The sequence below is a fragment of the Chelonia mydas genome, chromosome 16, assembly GCF_015237465.2.
Source record: "Chelonia mydas isolate rCheMyd1 chromosome 16, rCheMyd1.pri.v2, whole genome shotgun sequence".
Taxonomy (NCBI): domain Eukaryota; kingdom Metazoa; phylum Chordata; order Testudines; family Cheloniidae; genus Chelonia; species Chelonia mydas.
Window position 1 is genome coordinate 4,534,102 of NC_057857.1, and position 25,629 is coordinate 4,559,730.

General features: G+C 56.4%; 1 protein-coding gene across 15 annotated transcripts in view; it reads right to left on the reverse strand.

The window, feature by feature from the left end:
- Positions 1 to 25,629, reverse strand: part of NDOR1 (NADPH dependent diflavin oxidoreductase 1) — a 50,131-nt gene that overhangs the window by 22,568 nt on the left and 1,934 nt on the right. For 2 of the 15 annotated variants that reach the window (XM_043530108.1, XM_043530099.1), the window contains exons 1-13: positions 23,986 to 24,207; positions 21,380 to 21,514; positions 20,275 to 20,352; positions 19,417 to 19,514; positions 18,464 to 18,562; positions 17,005 to 17,106; positions 10,518 to 10,724; positions 8,684 to 8,805; positions 5,426 to 5,646; positions 3,654 to 3,761; positions 2,453 to 2,567; positions 1,366 to 1,512; positions 315 to 433 (exon numbers count right to left, since the gene is read on the reverse strand). In XM_043530108.1, the coding sequence (XP_043386043.1) occupies positions 315 to 433; positions 1,366 to 1,512; positions 2,453 to 2,567; positions 3,654 to 3,761; positions 5,426 to 5,646; positions 8,684 to 8,805; positions 10,518 to 10,724; positions 17,005 to 17,106; positions 18,464 to 18,562; positions 19,417 to 19,514; positions 20,275 to 20,352; positions 21,380 to 21,514; positions 23,986 to 24,051 (1,617 nt within the window). In that variant the 5' untranslated portion in view covers positions 24,052 to 24,207. Of the gene's footprint in view, positions 1 to 314; positions 434 to 1,365; positions 1,513 to 2,452; positions 2,568 to 3,653; positions 3,762 to 5,425; positions 5,647 to 8,683; positions 8,806 to 10,517; positions 10,725 to 17,004; positions 17,107 to 18,463; positions 18,563 to 19,416; positions 19,515 to 20,274; positions 20,353 to 21,379; positions 23,146 to 23,905; positions 24,229 to 24,559; positions 25,421 to 25,629 lie in introns of those variants that run through there. The other 13 variants (XM_043530104.1, XM_037880075.2, XM_043530107.1 and 10 more) reach the window with 10 other exon arrangements.

Consider the following 25,629-nt stretch of genomic DNA (forward strand, 5'->3'; position numbering starts at 1 on the left):
AGCACCAAGCCCCTTGTGCGACTGCCACGTCCCACAGGGAGGGGGGCCATGGTACTGGCCAAGGTCCAGGACACATCAGGCTGCAGTTCTAGTTTGGACGCAAGGCTCCCCTCTCCCCCCGATCTGTGTCCTGCTCCAAGGTGTCTGCCATTTAGCAACGAGCCCCTGCCATCCTGCAGCAGGTGGGGGTGTGCTCTGCCCGTCACTCAGCAGGAGCTCAGCAAAGCCATCCCACACTGAGAGCCCATCACAGGGCACTGTCCCCTGGCCCTTGTCTGCACCCGCTGGCGGCTTCTCCTTGCACAGTTACTAACCTGGTCCCTGGAGAAGGCTGTAAAGAGAGTCAAGTGCCCGCTTTTCACCAGCTCCTGCCATTCAGCCCTGCAGTAAAAGTCCTTGGATTTCTGGCGGCAGCCAAAAAATAAATAGTTCCCTGCAGAGAAATCAAAGGGGCACATTGGAGTGAGCAGAGCTCCCCGAGGACTCGACTCTGAGCGGAGACACAGCCAGCCTCCCCCAGGGTGCGGGGAGGGGAGCAAACGTCAGGAGCCAGCCATGGAGGGCACGGGGCCCAGCCCTACAGGGCAGCCTACGAGATGCTCCAGAAAAGGCCCCGTCCAAAGCAGAACCATGCAGGAAATTGCCCAGGACTGGCTCTGGCCTACATGAACTGTTCGCTTTCATCCTTAATCCCAGGGGCCGTCTGTGGAGACAACAGGGCCCAGCATGCAATGCTCGCACTCCAGTCAAACCCTTGGGGCTCAAAAGGAAGCCTGCTGGGACCCGTGGACTCCATGGACTGCCGTTCAGACACAGGCAGCTCTGAGCACGTACAGCAGCCCTGTTCCGATATTGGCCCTTGCTCTGGCCTGCCCTGCTCTTTGCCATGGGACATAGGATAATTGACCAGCCCCCTTCTCCGAAGGGATCAATGCCAGGAGCCCCCTGCCCCCAGCTTGAGGGCCACCCACCAGGGATTCCCCCCAGTCTCCAAGGTTCTGCCCCCCACCCACAGCCTGAAGGGACATCAGAACTGCCCCTCCCTGGGCAGAGCATAGACCCTCCAATCTGAGGGGGGCACCCCTCTTCCCATGGGGCCCATGTACCAGAGACCCGCCTCATAGGGCCTGAGCTCCAGAGACCCCACTTGTCCCACCCTGCTCCAGAGGCCTGGCTGCTGTCCCAGGGACACAGTCCAATAGTGCAGCCGGGGCCTTGTGCAGTCGCTATGTCCCCACGGACAATTTATTCTGGTCCACTTCTTGTACCCGATCTCCTGAGCCACACCCCTCCCCCTTGCCCTGGGCGCACCCCTCGGCAGCAAGGAGGGGGCCTGCAGGAATCATTCCCAGGTGAGCTCCTCACCCTTCCTGCCATGTGCAACACGCTCTTGTATGGCTGCTCTGAAGGGTGCCACTCCCGTGCCTGGGCCAATCATGATGATGGGGGTGTCTGGCTCTGCAGGGAACTTCAATCCTCCCCTCTTCACCCACAGAGGCACCCGGACATCCCCTGCAAAGGAACAGGCTAGGTATAGTCATGCCTCAACCACAGCAGGCCCTAGAACTGCAATTGCAATGTAAGTGACAGGCGTCCGCCTAGCAGAGCACTGCCCTGGGGGCAGCTCGGCCCTGTGCCAGCCAACCGTTATCCTGCGCTGTAGGGAGAAGTACAGATGGAGCAGAGAAGGAAGCAGCAAACGGCATGTTATGGGCCCGAGGAACCCGCTAAATGCTGCAGCCCTGTGGGCACGCTCAGGGCGTTTGGGGAGATGGACTAAATATGACCCCATCGTTCTTCCATCCATGGAGCCAAATCTTCATTGTTCTACCAGGCGCTGGAGTGAACCCCAGAGACCATGCCAGCGGGTAGCAGCACCAGGGCCAGCTCCTCGCACAGACCTGGCCCCGGTGGGCGGGAGGGGCCGTGCTGGAGAATTGGTCACCCCAAGGATGGCATTCGGGGTGGCAGGATTGACCTCGGTGAGAGCAGCGTGGGAAGGTCCAGCTACCCTGACAGAGGGATGACTTCCTGCCCCCCATCTCCTCCTCGGGGATCCCCGTGAGGGAGCAGAGGGCCACGCCCCTAGGGAGGGAGAGATGGACACGGGTGATGCATTTAAAGGAAACACTTGCCTGCCCAGTGTCAGTGCAGGACCCTGGAGGCTGGACTCAGCACTCGTTCTGCAGGAGGGTTCGGAAGAGCGAGAGGAGCTCGGGTCCTTAGGGTGGGGACAGTCAAAGAGGGGCTGCATGCCAAGAGGAAAGCAGGGCAGTGGGTCACTGTTCACAAAGTACCATGAAGAAGAGGGAGGCAGCGCGTTTGGCCTCTCGCCAAGCTAACCCATGCCCAACTCCATGCAGGCTCTCTCTGACACAGAAGGGGGCATGCCCATAGCCTAGGAGCAGTGGAGCACCCAGAGCTCTGCCCGTGATATCGAATGACCAGTTACCTTGCTGAGGGTTGAGGGATGCCAGCCAGGTAGAGCAGAGGCCACGTCGGGGTTTGCTGAGACGAGTCTTGTACTGCACCACAGCCAGGAGGATCTGGAGTCTGTTGGGGAGAGCCTGGGGGCAGAAAGGTGCAATGTGAAACAGTGGCCCAAGCCAGAGCAGCCTGGGTGCTGGGCTGAGCAGAGTCAGCCAGGCCCTCCCGACTAACACCATGGAAGACCAGGGCAAAGCCCCGCAAAGGGCACCTAGCCCAGCCAGAGATGAGTACGGGGGGAATGGTGCAGAACCAGAGGGACTGACGGGCTCTGCTGATGCGGTAGGAGATGGGACACGGGAGCGGCTGGAGCACTGGTTTGCAGGAGGGGGCCAGTGGTCAGACTGGGGAGGCAGTTCCTGGGCCCTGTGCTCTCCCCACGCGGTATGTACTTCCTAGCCTGAGGCTGCCATTTTGACAGCAGAACAGGGAATCCCTCCTTTCAAAGTTTCGCTGTGACACCCCTGACCGGCCAGCTCCCTGCACGCACAGGGCGCCTCCGATGCAGGAGAGAGTCCCAGGAGAAGCCCTCTCGACACAGCTAGACCGAGGAGACTTGCCAGCCCCAAAGGCTTAAGAACCCCAGGACGGAAGGGAAAAGCCAACTGGCTACTGGGCAACTCTTCAGCTCATCTTCACGCCCTCGCTCACCCCACGGGACAGGCTCCTTAGTCCCATCTACTGGTGGCAACAGGCAGCCACTACACCCACTGCCTTACCTGAACCATGCTAGCAATACAATACCACTGTCACACCCATAGCCAGAGTGCAGGGTGGCCCAACAGTCTCCACGTGCGGCATGCCCAGTCCAGACACCCCTCACCTCAACGCAGCCTTCTGTCCATAGGGCAGGGGAAATAGCAGGGCCCATCCCTTTGGCTACATTCAACGCCAAAGCTCCTGTGACTCCCAGGGGCGCAGGAGTGAGGAAACATGAGTGGCCAGAGCTGGAGGTTGGTGCCCCACAGAATTAGCCATTCAACAGTCCCCACAGCAAGGGGTGGAGCCTGCGAGAGTTGTGGATGTCTGCAGGATACAGGAGCAGACAGCTCCTTCCTCTCTGGGCACTGTTGGGGTCCCGAGTGAAGAGCCTTCTCAGGGCAGTGAGTTGTTAGTCCTAGCCCCAGCAACCTAAGTGGGAGAACAGGCATGCTGGAGCTCCTTACCAGCATGGAGGAGGCGATGGAAAAGGCACGGGGCTGGATCCGGGGGATGATGTCCAGCAGGTAGTCAACTGGAACAGCACAAGCGGTGTGAGGGAAATCGCAGAGGACCTGGAAACACCAAAGAGATGTGAGAAAGGAGGACAGGACCAGGGAGATGGTCTGCCCTTCCTTCGGGATGGGCCCATGGAGAGAAACCCCTAAACCTGGCAGAAGCAGCCCTTTACTCAGCTGTCCAGTGCTGGTAATGACACAGATGGCATATGCCCAACACCCCTCCTACACAGGAAGGATGTTGACAAACTGGAGAGGGTTCAGAGAAGAGCCACGAGAATGATACGAGGATTAGAAAACCTGCCTTAGAGTGACACTCAAGGAGCTCAGTCTATTTAGCTTAACCAGTCAATAAATACCTAACTGGGGAACAAATATTTAATAATGGGCTCTTCGATCTAGCAGAGAAAGGTGTAACACGGCCCAGTGGCTGGAAGTTGAAGCTGGACAAATTCAGACTAGAACAAAGACAGACGTTTTTAACAGTGGGAATAATTAACCTTTGGAACAGCTCACCAATGGTCGTGGTGGAGTCCCCATCACTGGCTATTTTTATATCAAGGTTGGATGTTTGTCCAACAGGTCTGCTCTAGGGATGATTGTGGGGCAGTTCTCTGGCCTGTGCGATGCAGGGGTCAGACAAGATGATCACAACGGTCCCTTCTGGCCTGGGAGTCTCTGACTCTACGCACTGCTACCACTCAGTTCTCCTGGAAGGCAACCTGGGAGCGGGGCAGCCTGCAGCCACACCCTCAGCACTGGTAGGTCCTCCAGATGTGCTTGTGTTCTGCCCCCCTCCACACCAGAGCCCTCCGTGGGCTCCCAGCCTTGCCTCGTTCACAGAGTGCTCCGCACCGACGAAAGGGCACCTGGGACTGTGGAGAGCGCTATGTACAGGGCACAGTTTCAGCACTGGGGCATGCAAGCCCAACCTTGCTGCTGGTGTCTAGGGCTTCCTGGCCAAACAGTCTAAGCCCATAAAGAAGGTTCTTTTCTTGCCCTTCCTCCCCCGCATTAAAAAACCGGGAAATTCCATAGGAAAAAAATATGAGTGAAGGGAACAGCAAAGTTGCAAATTAAGTCCAAGTCAGGGAATGTCCAGGGTCACGGTGCCTTTGTACGTGAGCATTTACAGCGTGTGCATTACACCCCGGGTCTTTCAGCACAGGACCACGTGCATTGCACAGTACCCTGTCCTCGTTCAGTGCCCAGCTAGGACAGCGTGAGGTGAAGGAGATGGGACTCATCGTGAAAGAGCCCTTAGCCCTCCAGTAACATAGGGAAGTGGGGCTGGGGTCTGTGCGAGGGATGAGAAGAGCAGGGGGGGAAGTAATCACGTGCAAGGAGGGCACAGTCTAATCCTCCAACACACTAGGACAACCCCCACCACTTTCTCTTTGTTTCCTCAACTTCCCAGCCCCCCACTTAGCCCTCAACTCACCCTACCGCACCCCTCTGCAACCCTCCGTGGCCTCCAAGCGCTGCCTGGGACTCTGCTAGAGGCACACTTCTCCGCAAGGGCCGACCTGCTGCCCATCCAGGGCAACGCTGGAGCAGGCACACGGCCCTTACTGACCCTCGCTGTAAAATATCTGTGCCTTACTTCATCTCCATTTGTCCAGCTTCAGGGAGAGGGGCAAGGCCAAGCAGAGCCAAGAACTCAATGCAGCTCCCTACAGAAAGTCCCTACTCTCCCCGGCAGGTTCCTCCAGCTGCCCTACCTCCAGGGTGGTCCTGCGGGGCCGGCTGCAGTAGCTGCAGAGCTCCTCCTGGCCCTGCGCAGAGCTGAATTCCTGCAGCTTCTCACGCTCCAGTTCGTTTGGCGAGAACCAGGACAAGAGCTCGAAGAAAGAGCGACGGGGAACACAGGAAATGTCCAGGTAGCAGGCAACCAGGTGCTGGATGGTGCATGGCTGCGGCAAGTGGGCAGGAAGGGGGGTTCCTGCAAGGGAAGGCATGAGGCCAAGAGAACTCTTGAGGCTGGCGCTGACCCAAGTAAGGGGCAAGAAGCCTGGCTGCACAGCTGCCCAAGGAGCTCCCCCCCACCCCGCCTAGGGCTGCCTCAGGCTTCGCTTCCGCTCAGAGCCCGACTGGAGCAGGAGAGGCTCTGCAATAGCAGAAGGCAGGTACGACGCAGCGTGGGAGTGATGCTGCAGCCAGCTGAAGTGGGTTCTGTTGTTCCTAGGGGAGGCCAAAGCAAAAGTAACTGAGTCACCCCAGCAAATGGATTTGCCAGCACATGGGGGAGCTCAGTCGAGTCGAACCCAGTGGAAGCTCCCCAGGACAGGTGATTTACCTGAGCTGTAACTGGTGCTTTGAGCTGTGGGTGCAGACGTGTGCTGTACTCAGGTGCGTTTGCAGATAGTGCAGGAAGAGTCTAAGACGTTTTTCCCACAGCAGCATCTGTCAGGGCAGCAGGCGCTTTGTGTCTCCCAAGGCTGTTTAAGGGTGGCACTAACCCAACCCCCCTCAGTTCTTTCCCTCGAGAGAGGCAGACTAGACCTATGAAGAGGGATGGAGCGTGGGTCGTGGAACACACGTCTGCATCCACAGCTCAAAGAACAACAGCAGCAGGAAAACCATCTCCGGCTCTCCATTCCCTAGGTGCAGACACACCTGAGTGCAATGCACATCTGCAATCGCTTGAGCAACCGGCCACAGCATTGTCCCTGCCAGCCTGAGGAGTCCCCACTGCTCTCCTCCCCTGGTCACCCCGCGCAGCCACCACTTCCCACCCCATACACGTTTGGCCCACAGCCTGAGATGGAGGAGGCTGGGAGTGCTGCAGAGAAGAGTGGGTGCTGACTCACAGTAACAGTGATTTTCTTAGCTGTCTTGTGTTTGTGGATCTCACCCCAGATGCGCGGGCACCTCTGGGATGTGAGAGGTGAATCTTTGACCAGCAGGGTCTGTTGGCCTGTGACCTGCACATCCTTGTGCCCCGCCCGCCTGGGGGCTTGTAGGGCAGAGCAGCCCTGCCTGTCTCTTAGTCCCCTTGCTAGTTCAGAACCTTAGCAGAGATGGACGATGAAAGGAGCAGGGCTGGAGGGGTGGCTGGGGGGCCACACGGACAAACCACCTCAAAGCAGTACAGCTCCTGGAAGATCTGTCTCCTTCAAAGTTTCTGTCCGGGTGGGTCCCCGCTTGTGGTGGGGGACCTACCCAACCAACCGGCGGTAGCAAGGACTGCGGAACTGCTCTCCTGAGGCCAGATCCGGGCGATAATGTATTGTAAAAGTCTGCGCTGGGTTCTGCGTAGAGTCTAGCCCTCTGGAACAGCTTCCCAACGGGGGGGGGAATTAATTAGCTTCAGGAGAAAGCTGGACAAGTGTCTGAGTGGATTGTATGATGGGGTTGCTTGTGATGGCGGGGGGGGGGGGGGGGGGGGGGGAAGGGGGGGGGGAGGGCTCAAACCAGAAGGGACTTGGCTGCTATGTCTTATGTACCTAAAACTCATGCATCAGGTCTTCAGCTGGGGGATGCTCCCCTCCCCACCCTGTACTCTGGGGTTTGGTTTCTTTCCTCTGAAACACCAGGGCTGGCCTGGCTGGAGATGGAACACTGGGCGGGGAGGGCCAGGGCTCAGAGGTGGCACGTTCTCTCTCTCAGGTGATTGGCTGGCTGGATCTTGCTCACCTGCCCAGGGCCTAGCTGATTGCCCTATGTAGGCTCAGGAAGGAATCTTCCCCCAGCTCAGATTGGCAGTGATCTCAGGGGTGCTCACCTTTCTCTGCAGTGCATGTGTGCAGGGCACTGCCAGGATTATCTGGGTGTATCTCGCTTAATCATTTCCCTGACACTGGTGCACCTGAGTCCCTCCTGTTCTCTGCCTGTGGGCTGTGACGCTTTCTCATTGCGGCTGCTGGGGGTAGTGTGCACGTGCTGGTGGCCTGTCACGCACAGGAGGTCAGAACAGACGAGCCTGGGACCCCTGCTGGCCTTACAGACTCCCAGGACAGGAACGCTCCTGAGGCAAGCTGAAGAGACAGGCCGGGCTCCAGCTGCTTGGGCTCTGACTTCTGACCACTAGGAGAAGAGCTGCACTAAGCACATGGCAATGGGCCGGGCTGGCCAGGGTGGGTCTCGGGGCGGGTGGCAATGGGCCGGGCTGGCTCTCGGGGCGGGTGGCAATGGGCCGGGCTGGCCGGGGTGGGTCTCGGGGCGGGTGGCAATGGGCCGGGCTGGCCGGGGTGGGTCTCGGGGCGGGTGGCAATGGGCCGGGCTGGCCGGGGTGGGTCTCGGGGCGGGTGGCAATGGGCCGGGCTGCCCAGGGCAGGTCTCGGGGCGGGTGGCAATGGGCGGGGCTGGGTCTTGGGGAGGAGATGGGCTGGGCTGGGCTGGCCTCGGGGAGGAGATGGACCAGCTCAGTGCTGATTTCTGGGGCGCTTATGAAAGACAAAGGAGGAAGACTAGTTCCTGGGGTCTCACTGGAGGAGCCACTGGTGCCCGCTGGGGCTGAAGTGCTAGACCAGAGGGGTAGTCTGGGCTGGTCCCCAAGTGATGCCTGCTGGGGCAGTCCTGGGCCCTTGGGAGGGACGTGTCTGGGTGTTCTTGCGGCCTCCACACTGAACCCCTGGAGCTGACACAGGTGGTAAAGCGAGGAGCCCCCCGACGGGTCAGCTCTGAGGAGAGGCAGCTGTGATGCCGAGGTGGAGCCCAGAGCTCCGTCTCACCGCCCCGGTGCAAGGGGGAACTGAGGGGCCCGCTCTGCCTGTCATGCCCTGAGGAGAGGGGAGGGTGAGGACGCAGGCTAGACACTGCTGGTCAAATCCCGATCTCACACTTCTGCAGTGGGACCACACGGCCAGCGCTCTCACGAGACAGAGCTGAACAGTCCATCCATCAGTGGCTGACTAGCTCTCCTGCAATCTCCCAGGCTCCAAAGCCCAAGAGAGCAGAGACGGGAGCTGGAGCAGAGCTGCCGAACGGGCGGCCCCAACCTGGCACGGAGAGGAAGGAGCAGGGGGTGGGGAGCGTACCGGGCTCAGAGGGCTTCAGCACAAACCATCTCTCTGGATCCAGGCGCAGAAGCTGGCAGAACTGCTGCACGTCCTCGGGGGCGTTCCGGGGCTGGACCATCAGCACATCTCCCGCTCGGTACCTGCAGGGCATGCAGCACACATGCCAGCTCCCCCCTGCACAGACAACCGCAGCAGAGGGAGGGCAGGGAAGGGAGCTCAAAGGCCACTGAGAGGGCAGGGTCTGAAAGGGAGATTGCCAAGCAGTGGAAGGAAGGTGGAAGCCTGTTCCTCACTGCAGGGCCCTCCCACGTGTGGAATCACTCTGCCCAGCTCCCTGCCGCCTTGGTTTCCAACAGCAACAAACGAATCCCGATCAGTACATTACCCTGACCCAGACTGGGGGGCAGTGCCGTCCCAATCGCCAGTTAGGGCCAAAATACAGCCCAGCTTTCCACCAGCTCTGCTGAGTAGGGAGCCAGCCCAGCAGAGGTTACACGGCTGGAGACCAGGCACCACTGGGGCCGATTAAACCACGGGGCCCAGCACCCTTACAGAAACCTGGAGAGGAGTGGCCAGGGAGCGGGAAATGGAGTCTGCGCGGCCTGGCAAACACAGTCATCCCTTCCTGTGGGATCAGGTCAGCTCCCCTCCCGAGCAGCGCCTGCCTGGGGCATCACTCAAAGAGCCGTACAGTGGCAGTGAACCAGAGCGGTGGGGCCCACCGTTGCGCAGGTGGAGGACTGACCACAGGACAATGAGGAGAGGTGCAGAAAGCCAAAGACTGATGGCCCTGCACAGACTGATAAACCCACTGAATGAGTCTCTACTCCGGCCAGCAAAGCCCCCTGGAGAAAGGAAACCCCCTTCTTCAGGGCAGTGATCCAGCAGGGACAGGGAGTGGCTGAGGTCACGGGGTCACTGCCACAGAAAAACACCTTCCAAAGAGCAGCAGCTGCTGCTCTGTCTTGAGCACGGGGGCCACATTGGGGTGTGAAACTGTATGGAGGGCCGGGTAGGGACGGCTGTGCCCCCCAAACAGCCTGGCCCCCGCCCCCACCCACTTCCCCCCCACCTCAGAACCTCCGACCCATCCAACCCCCGCCCTTGCTCCTTGTCCCCTGACCGCCCCCTCCTGGCATCCCCTGCCCCTAACAGCCCCCCCAGGACTCCACCCCCATCCAACCTCCCTGCTCCCTGTCCCCTGACTGCCCCGACCCCTATCCACACCCTGGCCCCCTGACAGGCCCCCCGGGTCTCCCACACCTATCCAACCCCCCTGCTCCCTGTCCACCGACCCCTATCCACACCTCCGCCCCTGAGAGGCCCCCTGGGACCCCACCCCCTATCCAACCCCCCCTGCTCCCTGTCCCCGGACTGCCTCCACAACCCCTATCTACACCCCCGCCCCCTGAGAGACCTCCCGGGACTCCCATGCCCTATCCAACCCCCCATCCCCTGACCGCCCCACCCCAGAACCTCCGCCCCATCCAACAGCCCCCTGCTCCCTGTCCCCTGACTGCCCCCCGGGACCCCCTACTCAACTTCGCTGCTGCGCGCACATGCCACCACCACCCCCTTACCATGCCACTCAGAGCGGCAGGAGCTCGCAGCCCCGCTGCCCTGATGGAGCCAGCCGCGCTGCCCATGTGGTGTGGCTGCGGGCGAGGGGGGACAGCAGGGGAGGGGCCAGGGGCAGCCTCCCCGGCCAGGAGCTCAAGGGCCGGGCAGGACGGTCCCATGGGCCGTAGTTTGCCCACCTCTGGTCTGGAGTCACTGTGAGCACAAGGAGGGGCCAGGGCAGCTCCCGTTCCACGCGTACAATAGAAACCCAGTGGGCCTAGGGGTGACTCACTCAATCCCAGAGCCTGTGACATCAAACTCAATGAGCCGGACATCCTGGAAGTGTGATTCCGCCGTGACCCTCTGGTTGGACACCACCTGGGCAGCAAAGGGGTGAAGCTCTGAGGGGGCCTGCCTGGCTGCCTCCTGCCGGGACTGGCCCCCGTCGCAGCCACTGGAGTGCTCCTCCAGAAAATGCAGAGTGAACTTGGAGGGTAAACTGCAGGGAAGAACAATGTGGCACAGTCAGCTCCATTGCATGACCTCTCTGGGCCAGGGGTGGTTAGCACCAGTCACCCCCAAAGCCTGGAGCATTGCCTGGGTACCATCTGCAGGCTACTCCCAAACTCAGAGGGATTCAAATGTGCCCCAAATCGCTGACAGGAGCCAGGCTAGCTCTGCAGTATGAGCACAGACTGAGGGCAAACAGGACCCTAGACCCGCAACCATGCAAAAAGAGAGCAAAACCCAGCCAGTCTGCCAAGTGGAACCCCCGCAGCCAGATCTTCCACAGGGAGGAACCAAGGCCAAATGCATTCTGGGGCAGCCAGAGCCAGGCTCCAGCATCAGATGGTCCCAGAGAGGCCACAGTAAATCTGCAAGGTTTCCAAGCACGCCACGGACGTGAGGTGTGCGGATGAGGTGCACAGAACCCCTGCAGAGCAGTACTGCTGGAGAGCCACTCCCAGGCTGCTGACACATGGACTGGACAGCAGAAAAATGCCTGCAGCAAAAGCCCATCCCGGGACACAGAGCGTGGTGCAGAATCCACCATGGAGCCTTTCCCACATGAGACAGCAGAGGAAGCTCTCCCTTCCCGAGCTACAGGAGAATGGACTGGCATCCAGAAGGCCCCAACCGTGGAAGTAGCGGGACTCCCCTGCTGGTGCCCCAGTGTTCCCACACCAGAGAGCAGGACTCCTGGGCTGGGAACACAACCCATGGTAGAAATGCAGCATGGCAGGTGGTTGACTGCACAGTATCCCATAGCCCCTCTTCTGGGGCAGAAGTCAGGGTCCCATGGAACAGTAACACAGCCCCAGGCTGCCTGAGCCCTCTTCCCCTGCATACATCCCCAGCCAGGCCTCTGTGCAGTACCGAGGAAGGGGAGACTACCAAGCTGAGCCCCAGTTCCCTGTGGGAGGGTCCCCAGGGCAAGGATGCGACCCACAGAACCAGACTTTATGAAATGCTTGTAGGATGCTGCATGTATTGAGCTCACTTAACATCTGTACCCCATGGTATGAGGTTATATTAAGTGTTTGCAGTGTAAACCTGTGGGACTGTGTAGCTCACAAAACAGGAAAAAAGCATTAATTAATGTAAAGGCTGGCTTCCTACAGCCTTCCTACAGTTATTCCTGCTCACAAGACGGCCCACATGAGCCATCGTGAAACCTCAGAGGACAAAGACTTTGGTGATTGCTCCCCCCACACTCATGAAGAGGAGATGCGCACAAGGACTCATCCCATTAGCCTGAACTCTGGCATAAGAGAATAAAAATCCCTGATAAGAAGAAACTGGGTCTCTATGCTACTGGACTTGGAGAGGGAAAGATTTCTAAGCATAAGCAAGGGATCCCCAGTGCTTGGCGTGGGTTAGCCCTAGAGGACATATGGAGTTTGGGTATTACAGCAGCTTCTATTACCTGTTGGAACCTAAGGCCTGGCCTACAGCACATGCTTATTTCGGAATTAGTCGACTTAATTCGAAATAAAACTGATTCCGTCCACACAACCAAACCGTTTTTTCCGATTTAAAGGGCTCTTTAATCCGATTTCTGTACTCCACCTCGGCAAGTGGAGTAGCGCTAAAATCGAGATCGCAGTTCTGGGTTACAGGTACTGTGGATGCAATTCAACATTATTGGCCTCTGGGAGCTATCCCAGAATGCTCCCTTGTGACCTCTCTGGACAACACTCTCAACTCCGATGCACTAGCCAGGTAGGCAGTAAAAGCCCCGGGAACTTCTGAATTTCTTGGGGAGACGAATCTGTTATGGCAGAACTACGTTCCAAAAAAAGAAACGCAAATACGTACACTAAAGTCTCCAGAGCCATGACGGATACAGGCTACTCCGGGGACACAGAGCAGTGTCGTACAAAAATCAAGGAGCTCAGGCAGGGAGGTGAGCCAGGGAGGTGAACTGGCGCTCTGGGTGACAGCCCCATACATGCCGCTTCTACCGTGAGCTGCATACAATTATGGGGGGTGACGCCACCAGTACCCCACCACTGTCCATGGACACCTGCAAGGGGGGAGTAGCACGAAGCGAGGAAGATGAGTTATTGGAGGACGAAGAGGAGGAGGAGGACAGTGCACAGGCGGCAAGTGGGGAATCCGTTTTCACCCCGAGCCAAGAACTAGTCTTAACGCTGGAGCCAACAGCCTCCCCCTACTCCCAAGGCATGCTCCTGGACCATGACCCTGGAGAAGGCACTTCTGGTGAGTGAGAGCCTGATCGGAGCCACGCGGTGGGGGGAAAACCCAGCTGTGCTGGGCTGTTCCCGTTTAGTTTAAAGGGTTCATCCCTGCTCAGAGTCTCATCGAAGCTATGTGGTGGGTGCGGGGGGTGGGGGATGTTGTATGAAGCGATCATAACAGAGAGCCTGCAGGCCCTCCTTTTATATGGCAAACCCACCAGGCATTGCTTGCTATGGGAAAGGGGGCCCCAGCAGTTTGAAAGCATTGAAATGAATGCGGAAGAAGCAGAACCACGCATGCCCCTGGGGCTTACCATGGCTGCCTGCAAGCTGAATTCTGTTGCCCGGCTGCATGTGATGGCTTACTCACACCAAAGTGGCAGGCACTTCAGTATAAGAGGCAAAATGTGACCTTGTACAGAAAGAACATGTGCTGTGTACTATGAATTGCCTGTTTCACTGAGAAAGAGTGTCCCCTTTGTTTCTAAAATGTATCTTTTAAAATATTACCCTCCCTTTTTCTCCTTCCGCAGGTGCGAATGTTTCAACTTAGCCTCTATCTACTCCGTCCCAGAGGCTGGTCCAGATTAGAAGGTGGAAAAAACGGACTTGGGACAACATGTTCGTCGAGCTCATGCAGTCCTCCCGCACTGATAGGGCCCAGCTGAATGCATGGAGGCAAACAATTGCGGAGTCGCGTAAAGCGTTAAATTAACACGAAGAGAGGAGGGACGCGCGCGATGAGAGCAGGCAGGATGGTATGGTCAAGCTCATGGGGGAGCAAACTGACATGCTCCGCTGTATGGTGGATCTAATGCGGAAAAGGCAGCAAGACCACAGACTGCCGCTGCAGCCCCTGTATAAACGCCCTCCCTCCTCCCCAAGTTCCATAGCCTCCTCACCCAGACGCCCAAGAACACGGGGGGGGGCGGAGGGAGAAAGGCTACGGGGACCCATACACTCACTAACCCCAGAGGATTGCACAAGCAGCAGAAAGCTGGCATATCCGAAATTTTGATTTGGTTTCTGGACTTGTCCTTCCCTCCTCCTCCACCTCCCTAACCCAATACCCCCCACTCCCCCGGTCTACCTTCTGATTTCTCTCAATATGTTGTGGAACAAATAATAAAGAACTTTTTTTAAACAACTGTGACTTTATTTCCTTTCATATACATAGGGGGCGGGTAACTTCAAGAGAAACAAACACAACTGTAACACCATACCCTGGCCAGTCATGAAACTGGCTTTCAAAGCTTCTCTGATGCGCAGCGCGCCCTGCTGCGTTCTTCTAATTGCCCTGTTGTTTGGCTGTGCAAAACTGGCCTCCAGGCAAGTTGCCTCAACCTCCCACCCACCATAAACATCTCCCCCTTACTCTCACAGATATTGTGGAGCACACAACAAGCAGCAATTACAACTGGAATATTGGTTGCGCCGAGATCTAACTGAGTAAACTGCACCAGCGCGCTTTCAAATGTCCAAAAGCACATTCTGCCACCATTCTGCACTTGCTCAGCCTAGAGCTGAACTGCTCCTTACTACTGTCCAGGGTGCATGCGTACGGCTTCATGAGCCATGGCATTAACGGGTAGGCTGGGTCCCGGAGGATAACTATAGGTATTTCAACATCCCCAACAGTAATTTTCTGGTCTGGGAAGTAAGTCCCTTCCTGCAGCTGTTCAAACAGACCAGAGTTCCTGAAGATGTGAGTGTCATGCACCTTTCCAGGCCATCCCACATTGATGTCAGTGAAATGTCCCTTGAGATCCACCAGTGCTTGAAGCACCATCGAAAAGTACCCCTTGTGGTTTACGTACTGGCCGCCCCGGTGTTCCGGGGCCAAGATAGGGATATGAGTTCCGTCTATCACCCCGTCGCGGTTAGTGAACCCCAGCGCAGTAAAGGCATCCACAATGGTCTGCACATTTCCCAAAGTCATTACCCTTGATAGCAGCTGGTCAATGATTGCGTTGGCTACTTGCAGCACAGCAGCCCCCACAGTAGATCTGCACACTCCAAACTGATTCCCGACTGACCGGTAGCTGTCGGGCATTGCAAGCTTCCACAGGGCTATGGCCACTCGCTTCTCAACTGTGAGGGCTCCTCTCATTTTGGTTTCTTTGCACTTCAGGGCAGGGGAAAGCAAGCCACAAAGTTCCATGGAAGTGGCCCTATGCATACGAAAGCTTTGCAGCCACTGGGAATGATCCCATACCTGCAACACTATGCTTGTTTCCCGGACCCAGAATCGGCGTTCCACGGCATGAACCTGGCCCAACGCCACCATGATCTCCCAATCACCACATGCCGTGCTTCTAGGAACGTCTGTGTCCATGTCCTTACCAGTATAGTAATCACGCTGTCGTCGCTTCCTCACCCAGTTTTGCAGGTACTGCACATGCTGCTGGATAATGCACGAGGTATTTACAGTGGTCAAAACTGCAGTGGAGATCTGAGCGGGCTCCATGCTTGCTGTGCTATGGTGCCTGCACGGGTAATCCTGGAAAAAGGGCACGAAACGTAGGACAGCGGAGTGGCAACGGAAAAGTTGCTGTTCGGTTCACGATAACCGAAAAAAGGCAGGAAATGGTTGTCTTCTATAGCTTTCACGGAGGCGGGAGCCCAGGACAGACAACATGGAGAAACTCGGTAGCGTGGTAAGAGCGGGAGAGCAGAGTTGGCGGCGAAAGCTGTGCTGCTCGGTTCACAATGGCCGAGCAGAGTTGGAAGCGGTTGATGAGGTAGAGAAAGAGTAGATACTTATAGAGATTACGTAGAAAGACGAGAAGAAATGTGAGGTGGATTCATGGTACCAGGAGAGAAGCGGTGCACTATACTGCACCATCTGCTGAAAGCAGTATGGCGTCTGCACGCCAAAAAGAAGCGAAACGATTATCTGCCGTAGCTTTCACAGAGGGAGGAGCGACTGACGACACACACCAAGAAACACCCACATGAGTGTTTTTGCCCCATCATGCGCTGGGAGCTTAACCCAGAATTCCAATGGGCGGCGAGGACTGCAGGAACTGTGGGATAACTATCCACAGTGCACCGCTCTGACATTTGATGCTAGCCTCGGTACTGTGGACGCACTCCGCCGAATTAACGCGCTTTAGTGGGGACACAGAAGACCGAATGTATATAATCACTTCGAAAAATTCGAATAATTTCAAAATAATTTTGTGCTGTAGACGTAAAACTGTAATTCATTTGTGTGTGTACATTTACCTGCTTTAACCTTGTAAATAACGCTCTCATTCCTTTTTCTTAGTTAATAAGCCTTTGGTTACAGTAGAACCTCACTTATCTGAGCCTCCATTATCCAGCTCTCCGTATTAACCGAACTGGGCAGTGGGGCTTAGGCTGTCAGCCCCAGGCGGCAAGGCTGGTTATCCGAATTTTTGATTATCCAGTCTTGTCCCGGTCCCAATGAGATCGGATAAATGGGGTTCCACTGTAATTTATTATAAGATTGGCAACAAGTGTTGTCTTTGGTGCAGGATCTAAAGGTGCAATTGACCTGGGTAAGTGACTGGTCCTTTGGGACTGGGACTAACCTGAATATTGTTGTGATTTTTGGTGTAAGGGACCATTTATCAAAAAGGCAGGCTTGCGCGGGTGGCAAGATAGACTGGAGTATCTGAGGCGACTGTCTGTGACTCCATGCTAAGGCTGCTGTGGTGCCTGAGGAGTTCACACTTGACATTTGGTTGGTGAAATCTCTGTATAGAACTCACAACCAGTTTGGGGGGGTGGGGGGGGGGTGGGCCCTGCTCCTTGACAGTCTCCCCTGAGGTTGGTACTCATGTCCCTGAGCCACTCCAGACAGCCTGGCACCTTTGTTTTCTACTGTGTGCTGGACGGGTTGAAGCAAGGCTCCTCCGTCCAGGGTGTGTCTGGGACTCTGGCAACCAAGGCAGGAAGCTTCCTACCGAGCGCACAGGGCAGAGCTCTGTGCCCACAAGGACCAGCCTGGGAAAGCAGCATTTCAAGGCACCATGTGCAACCAATCAGCTTTCCCCTAGCCAGCAGTGGCTGGAAGGCAGTAGATGGTCTGCGCCCACCCTTGGTACTCACAGGACATCAGGGCCGATAATGCCAAGGCCAGGAGGCAGAGGGTACAAGGGTAGGATCCTTCCCCACAAGTCCAGTAGCCAGGGATCAACCACTGCATCCGACCTGCAGGAGATAAATACAAACTTCAGCGGGGCTTGTATCACTGGGCTGGGGGACTGCTGGGACCCTGTCCTGCTGCTTCCCTGTGACTCCCAAACTTCAGAAACCTCCTTCCTACAACGCTGCCCCAGTGGGCAAGCGGGGTTCCTTCAGTCAGCCAGAGGGGGCATCAGAGAGATGCAAGCCGCCAGCTCCCAGCCCCCACAACCCAGCTGAACAGGGACTGCCCGTGGAATGGCACGTGGCAGTGAAGCTCCGTAACTTGGATGCCCCCGCTGGCGCTGAACGTCAGTTCACTTCTCCCGGCATGGAGGGCTGGTCACCAGGCTGGGCCCTCCGTGTAGTCCACTTGGAGGAGCAGCAGTAGGCAGAGGTGACAATACGGATGCCTGACAGGTAGGTGCTGCCTAGCCGGTCCCTGTGGGAGGGGGTCACACGGGCAGACTGGAACAGTGACAGCGTTCTAGGGAGGACTCTCAAACCAGGCCCTGAGTTCAGAGAGGAGACTCTTCAGACCCAAGTGCAGCGGCCTCCCATGAGCTCCCTGAAGCAATGACACATGCCCATGCAATGAGCCTGGGTGTAACACCAAGGCTGCAGGGGCTCTTTCCCGTGGGCCAAGAGCTCTGGGTTACCTGGCGAAAGCTCTGCAGTGGGTTAGGTACACATTCTGTAGCCAGTCTCGGCAGCTGCCCATGCTCGGTAGGCACACTTGAGTAATCAGTGCCCTCTGGACAGGGCAGTCAACGCAGTTAGAACATGAGGGTGAGATTTTCCTTCAACGTGAACTGGCTTCTATCATGGGTGAAAATCAGTGCAGCAGGTTTCAGCCTGCCGGTGTGATAAAACCACAAGACTGGCTGGGATAAGGGGGCAGTCTGGTCAGGACTGGAAGAGTTGGTGGGGCTGCAGGTCAGGAATGGGAAAACCAGCAGTGCGAGGTGGGGCGGAACGGGGGGACCCAGGATTAGAACTGAGGGGGTGGGCTGCAGGCCAGGTGTGCAGAGCATTAGCAGAGACTGAGGGGAACAGGTAGCCAGGCCTGGAAAGCCAGGGTTCTGCAGGAAAGGACTGAGGTGCGTGTGGAGAGCAGGAGGGGATGAACAGCAGCGGAATACAGGTAACTAAGCAGAGCTGTGGGGAGGACCCAGGCCTGGACCAGCAGAGAGTGCAGCTAGTCAGATTTCAGGGGCAGGAGCAGAGCTGTTGCAGGGTGTGAGCCAGCCCTGGGAAATCAGAGCGTGCTGCCTTGCCCTACAGGCCGAGCTGGGGCTGCAGCACTCACAGCCAGCACCAGCTGGAGGACCAAAGCCACAGGGGGGATCCTTACAGCAGCTCCTCCCCCAGGCAGTGAGCTTACCCCAAGTCGTGCTGGTCGTCTCCCAAGGCTACTGGCAGGATGGGGCTGGCCCCGAGCTGCAGCAGCCGCTTGTGCAGCTTCTTTGCAACAAAATTAAACCTGGGCCAAGAAGAATCAGAGACACAGACACAGTAGGGGGGGGCTTTACCATTGGGAGCCCGCAATCCCACTGCTGCTGGGGCAGCGAAGCAGTGGGGCTGGTCCCTGCCCCAGCCCCCCCACAAACCTGACAGCCCATGGCCCTGGTTGCTCGGCCCCACATCCACATTTCTGTCCTGTTGCCGAGCCGACACGACTGACTGAACTCCCCCAGCGGAGGGGGACGGACCGGTGTGCAGCACTTCCCCAGGATCTGACTTGCTCCCAGGGAGGGGCTGGCTGGTTTTCAAGGATTTTTTTAATGTCAATACAAAAGAATCTCCCACCCTCCGATCAGCCTTTGAATGCACAGAAAACAGGCTCTCGGTCCCATGCACAGCTCCTTCCCCACAGCTCTCCTGCCTGCACACAGGTCCCGCAGGAGAGAGCCTCTGGGCTCCAGCCACATCTCTGCTGCTGGGAATTAGAAGGGAAGCATGGCACGGGCTGCCCTCTCCCTGGGTGTGCTGTGCGGCTGACACACAGCACAGGCTGCCTTCTCCTCAGGCCCACCGCTTGTCCCCCCCACAGCACGGGCTGCCCTCTCTCCGGGCACATCACTTGCCCGACACAGGCCGCCCTCTCCTCGGTGTCCTACAGACCCAGCAAAGTGTGCAACCCGCTAGTGACTTTGAGCTTTTCTAATAAGACGTTTTTTAAAGCATCACCGGTTGATTTACACGAAGGGTCTCAGAACAGCTCTCCTCACCCCAGAGCACTCAGTGCTGGGAAGGGAACGATCAACGCCTTTCAGCAGGCCTGGATGGGAACTCAGTGCGTAATACAGCAAAGGGGCCGTGGGACAAGCCACTCACTTGGGATAGGAGGAGTCTCCGAGGCCCAGCACGGCATAGTCCATCTGGCAAAGGGAGGCCGGGGACAGGTTCTTTCGGAAGATAAACCGCCAGAAATTCTACAAGCAAACACAGTCAAGAATCGCATGGCTCCAACGTGCACCCATCCCACAGGCTGCTCTGCCCTCCGACCCGCACTGCCCTGAGGGCCCAATCCGGCTGGGGCGGGGCCGTGATCAACTGGGGTCTCTCTCAGTTGGGCGATCGGTTCAGCGGAGTCCTTGGAAATGCAGAATATGATGAGTTCTCTGGTTTATCCAGCAAACTGACACTAGGAAACAAGCAACAGCCGGCCTTGCCATGGTGTCAGTTGGCAGGGAGCACTTGGCAAGCACAAGGCAAGCCCTGCCTGGCCATGACAGCAGGATAAACCCAGCCCATCATCACTCAGCAAGCTGCTGAGATCGCACCCCCTTCCACATTCATGTCCCAGCAGAAGTAGCGGACGCTTCTCAGCCCCGAAGCCTCCCAAAAGAAAGGCTGGGAGAGGACTATTGTCACATGAGGATCCCAAGGGTCTGCCCTCAATGGGAGGGCACATCCACAGGACAAAGGACAAAGTAGCTCCAAGTACAGGGACTGTGGGGCATCTGTAGCCCCATGATCCCCATCACTGGCTCCGCTCCTGGTCCCCGTAACTCCTCCACTACTCCCTTCACATCCGCCCTGCCCTCCCCAAATCGCTGCAGGCTGGCGCCACCTGCTGCTGCCTGCCTGTTTAGGAAACAATCGGTTCTCGCAGAAACACAGTCACAGGAGTCAAACCGGGGGTAGAATCAATCACCAAAAAGAAGAGTCGTGGCCAATGGCACGTCCTACCTTCATGTTGTCAGGCGGGTCCCCTTGGCCGGTGGTTGCACACACAAATACCACCAGCAGCTCCTGGATCAGCTGCACCTGCATGCACAACAAACATGGACACACATGGTTAGGGCCAACAACCTTCAACAGCCACCGGCAAACTGCACAAGACAGTGCACAGCGCACACCGCCCCACACCCCTGCACAGCCCCAGACCCACACACCGCCTCCCCCACACAGCCACAGCCCTGCATACCGGATCCCCTCTCTCATAGCCAGACGGCACCACACAGCCCCAGTCCTACACGCTGCCCCCCGCACAGCTACAGCCCTCCACACAGCCAGACCCATCCCCACAGTCTGAGCCCCGCACACCACCCCCTGCACAGCCAGACCCCCCCACAGTCCCAGCCCCGCACACTACCCCCCCAGCCAGATCCACATACTGACCCCCTGCACAGCCCCACACGGCTCCAGCCCTGCACAGCCACGCACACCGCCCTCCCACACAACCCCAGCCCGCCCCCCGCTGCCCTCCCGCACAGGACACCAGCAGGGAGGGCATTCTGGGAATAGGCAGGCAAGTGAGCAGAGGATGAATCCTCCCCACAGCAGGATCTCACCCAGCAGCTTTAACCAAGCCTGGGTTTATGCAGTACAGCCATGTGCTCAGAAGGGCCTGGCGCACTTTGTCAGAGCCTCTCGGCCCACCCAGCACAGCACGAACAGCAGGTTTTAACAAGACCCATTTGTGGTTTTTGCAAGTGGCTTTGTTTGATCTGATTCCGGCCCCAGACACCCCCCGTTTCTGCAGGACACGCTCACGCTCTTCATCCTGTAGAAAATGGCTCTAAGTAAATCCAGGGTGGCACCAATCTGCGCTACCACAGCTAAAGGCGTGTTTAACGCCTCCACCAGTTCTTAGTCTTTGCAGCAGCGTAGAGCTTGTGCACCCGCAAGGGGGCCTGGAGGCCAGCGCACAACCTTGTCAGAGGGCAGGCAGCTGCCGTGCGGCCGGGGTGCTATCCAGCGCACCCTGAAAGGAACTCAGGGGCAAGGGATGAATGTAGAAGCTGCACAGAGCTCTTCTCGGCCTCAGCTCTCAATTTACCCCCATACTCACCACAAGGTAACTGTCCAGGGCCTCTACCCGGCAGTGAAAGTGGCGTCGCTTGGCTTCCCTGCCAATTCTCTCAGCTGTATCTTGAGCTGTCCCAGTCTGGCTGCCAAAGAGAACAAGGAGCCTCCGTTCCGCCATCTGAAAGAGACAAAACTACTCAACAGAGCCCAGGGAAGCTGGGCGCTCTCTAATAGTTCAGGGGCACGGTCATGCTGGGAGCCACTCTGGGGAGTCACCGGGAGCTGCAGCAGGATTCTGTTCGGGTGTAGTTCCAGGGAACTATGCTTCGGCAGATAGCAAATACCAGGGTGTAGAACTGTTTAATGGTTAGAACAAGGCACAAGTAATCAGGGATTCTGGGCTCTAGTCCCAGGCCCGCTGCTGCCTTGCTGGGCAGCCTTGGGCCAGGCATGCCCTCTGGGCTGCAGTTTGCCCATCTGCAAAATACATGTGGAAATACATGCCTACCTCATTGGCTGAAAGAAGGGTGCTGAGACTTACTTAACCTTTGAGAGTCTCCAAAGAGAAACACCAGAGGGGGGTAAAGTAGCATGATTACTACTGCCGAGCCTCTCCGTAGGTAAAGGGACTTGACAGCAGCTCCAAAATAAAGGGACTCTGTTGACTCAAAGTCGAGCTGACTGCAGATAAAAATTTCAAAGTAGTGTCAGGCCCCGGCCAACTGCTGTTGATTTGCAATCCCACTTTCCTAAGCTTTCAAATGTTTCCCACCCCTCATTGCTGTGTGAAGGACCCACACAAACAGGAGAAGTGACTCGCTGTCTAGAATGGGAACAGCAACACTAGCTAGACACAAAGTGTCACCAACTGTACAAAGATCTGACCAGAGGATTTTTCCTCCCTAATTTCTTTCGGTGCTGGGGATCCTGTGTGCATGGCACTCATGTTGGTAGCACATCACAAACCCAGGTCAGACTGAAGCCTGAGGTTTAAGCTGATGGTGTCCCAGGAAGGACTACAGGGTGTATCTTGCTTCCAACCAAGGGGAAAGTTAAACTCCCACTAACTCCAGTGGGGACAGTATCGGGCACTTATTTGCTTTTTTAAAAACGTCTATGGTACCTGCCCATTGCTGTAGTATCAGGGTGCACGGTCATCGGCCAACAGCAGAGTCGTTCCCCTACAGCCAGACACGTGATTCCAAAAGGGTTAGGGGGCCACAGTCAACACTTTGGGGCAGACTCTCTGATCCATACCACGCAGCCAGCATTGAGAGCAGAAACACCCGCCAGACCTGCTGGAGATTCCCCTGCTTTGAGGGAGGGGAGTCTCCAGTGGGCATAGAGCCAGTATGTTCCCACATCACCGTTCCCACAGTCCTGGGTGCAGGTGGCATGTTGGGGTTTAGAGGGGCACATCAGAAGTGGAAGGGGCAGTGGCTGTTGCAGGCTGTGCTCCAACTGTCCACAGCAGGAGTGGGGTCCCCACCGAGTGCGGGTTAGGGTAACCCCCAGGCTGCTCTGCCTGGGGCAGGGCAGAGAACTGCTGGTTGCTCTCACCTCTCCAAGCAGCTGTGTGGGGCTCAGCTCCCTCTAAGCTGGGCAGCTGCCTATACAGCGTCGTGCAGGTGCTCAGGCTGCGGCAGGGAGAGATTCCTCTCCCCCAGCCCCAGACCTGCCGCGGCCAGGGGAGAAGCACCCCTCCCCTGGTCCCAACCCAGCCCTGCTGCGGTGGGAGGAGAGGCACCAAACCCAGCCTGGCCCTGCCCCACAGCCCCAGCCCCAGAACTGCAGCAGGGAGAGAGAGCTAGCAGGAGTCCTCTCCCCTGCCATAGCCCTGGGGCAGCCTGCACCCCAAACCCTTCATCCCTGGCCCCACCCCAGAGCCGGCCCCCCCAGCCGGAGCCCTCACCCGCTCCGCACACCAACCCTCTGTCCCAGCCCTGAGCCCCCTCCCACACTCCAAACCCCTTGGCCCCACCCCCACATGAATTTTGTTGTGGGCACCAATACGGAGGTGATGTGTCAACAGGATCATGTCATATATCACCTCCATATTGGTGCCCATAACAAAATTCATTCCGCACATGTGTGGTAAAAATTAGACGGAACACTGGTGTGGGAGCAGGGAGCCATCTGGTGCCCAAGGCTGCCCTAGGCTCAGGCAGAGCCAGTCAAGGCCCTGCCCTGCCCAGTTCTCCCTGGGGCTCCCAGCAGAGAAGCTGTTGATTGAGCAGCTGGAGCTACTCTCTTCCCCCCACCTCAGTACAGCAGGCAGCCGAGGAGGGAGGGGGGGGCAAGGTCTGCTGAGCAGCTGCAGCAGGGAAGGGGCAGCAGGTTCTCGGAGTGCCCCTGAGGCTTCACGAGAAGCAATGAACCCAATCTCCTCCCCGTAGCGATGGGGATTGAACCCATTGCCTCTTATCCTGCCCTCTGTGGCAAGAGAGAACAACTTTTTTCCATCTTTTTTATGGCTGCCTTTCAAATATTTGAAGACTGCTATCGTGTCCCCCCTTAATCTCCATTTTTCCAAACTAAACGTACCCTGTCCCTTCAGAACTTAGCTCACATGCCCGGCATTCCATCCCTTTGATCATCTTTGTTGCTCGCCTCTGGATCCTCCCCAGTTTCTCTACATCCTTTCTACACATTAGTGACCAAAGTTGGACAGTCCTCTAGCTGAGGCTTAACCAGCACTGAGTAGTACTCTATCATCTCCCGTGACCTGCTCTGTTAAAGCAACCTAAACTTGCATTTGCTTTTTTTGCAACAGCATTGCGTTGCTGACTATGTTGAGGTTGTGATCCACCACCACTCCCAGATCCTTCTCAGCATTGCTGCTGCCAAGCCAGTTTTCCCACTTTCTGTATAGGTGCATTTGGTTTTTCTTCCTTAAGTTAGCACCTGACATTTGTCTTTGTTGAATTTCATTGTGTTGTCTATAGCCCAGTTCTCCAATTTATCAAGATCCCTCTGAATTGTAGCTCTATCCCCTTGCTTTGTGTCATCTGCCAATTTGATCAGGATGCTCTTTAGACCTACATCCAGGTCATTAATAAAGATGTTAAACACCGGATCTAGAACAGACCCCTGTGGGACCCACTTGAGACCTCCCTCCAATTTGACATCATCCCATTAATAGTTAATCTTTGTTTGTGGTTCTTTAACCAGTTATGTATCCACTTAATGGTAGTTCTGCCAAACCCGCATTTCTCCAGCTTACCTATCAGAATGTCATGTGGGATTGTATCAAAAGCCTTGCTGAAGTCCATGTACATAAATTATGTCCACCGTATTCCTCGTATCCCCCAAACCAGGGGTCTGGCTGTTTGACCAGGTAGTAAGTTACCAGGAAGGCTCCCATCCACCTCCTCCCACTTATGTGTAGCCAGGAGATTCTGACAACTTCATCTAGATGAGGATTTTGCAATTGCCATCTATGCCTTTGTCACCCCAAGACTAAATTGCTGCAGTGTGCTATATATTTTAAATCCATCTGGAAACCGAATATGACATAGAAGTCGACCACCTGTTTGTGAAGTATCTCACTATGGGATCTGCCTCTGTGAGACACCCGTCTTCTCTCCCGGAGATATTCTGCCACAGGGACTGTCAGCAGAGGGGCTTGAGCTAGAGTCTCCTAGAGATAAATGAGGGGGATTTGCTGACAGGGCATTCTCCATGAGGGGCTGACACACAGAGGTGGCTCACTGCTCTATGGCAGCAACACCTGTCAGGCCTGACATACACACTACACCTAACATACTGTTGCTATGATATATACCCCAAATGATACAATGTAATATACCACCGGAAAACTCACAACTCACTGATCATTAATATTAGTGTGTGGTGTATCTACAGGAAACATGCAAAATTACAAATGTGCTGAAACTATGTTCTTATGGTGGGCAGGCAGGACATAGGGTATCCCAACCTAGACAAAGGAATGTGGTTCTGCCAGCTTTACAGTGTCTCCAAGGTTAACCTCAGAGGTTAAGAAAAACAATTTTTCTTCCTCCCCCTTGTAACAACCTTTTACATACTTGAAAACTGTGATCATGTCCCCTCTCAGTCTTCTCTTCTCCAGACTAAACAAACCCAATTTTTTCAATCTTCCCTCATAGGACATGTTTTCTAGACCTTTAATCATTTTTGTTGCTCTTCTCTGGACTTTCTCCAATTTGTCCACATACTTCCTGAAATGTGGCACCCAGAACTGGACACAATACTCCACTTGAGGCCTAATCAGAGTGGAGTAGAGTGGAAGAATTACTTCTTGTCTTGCTTACA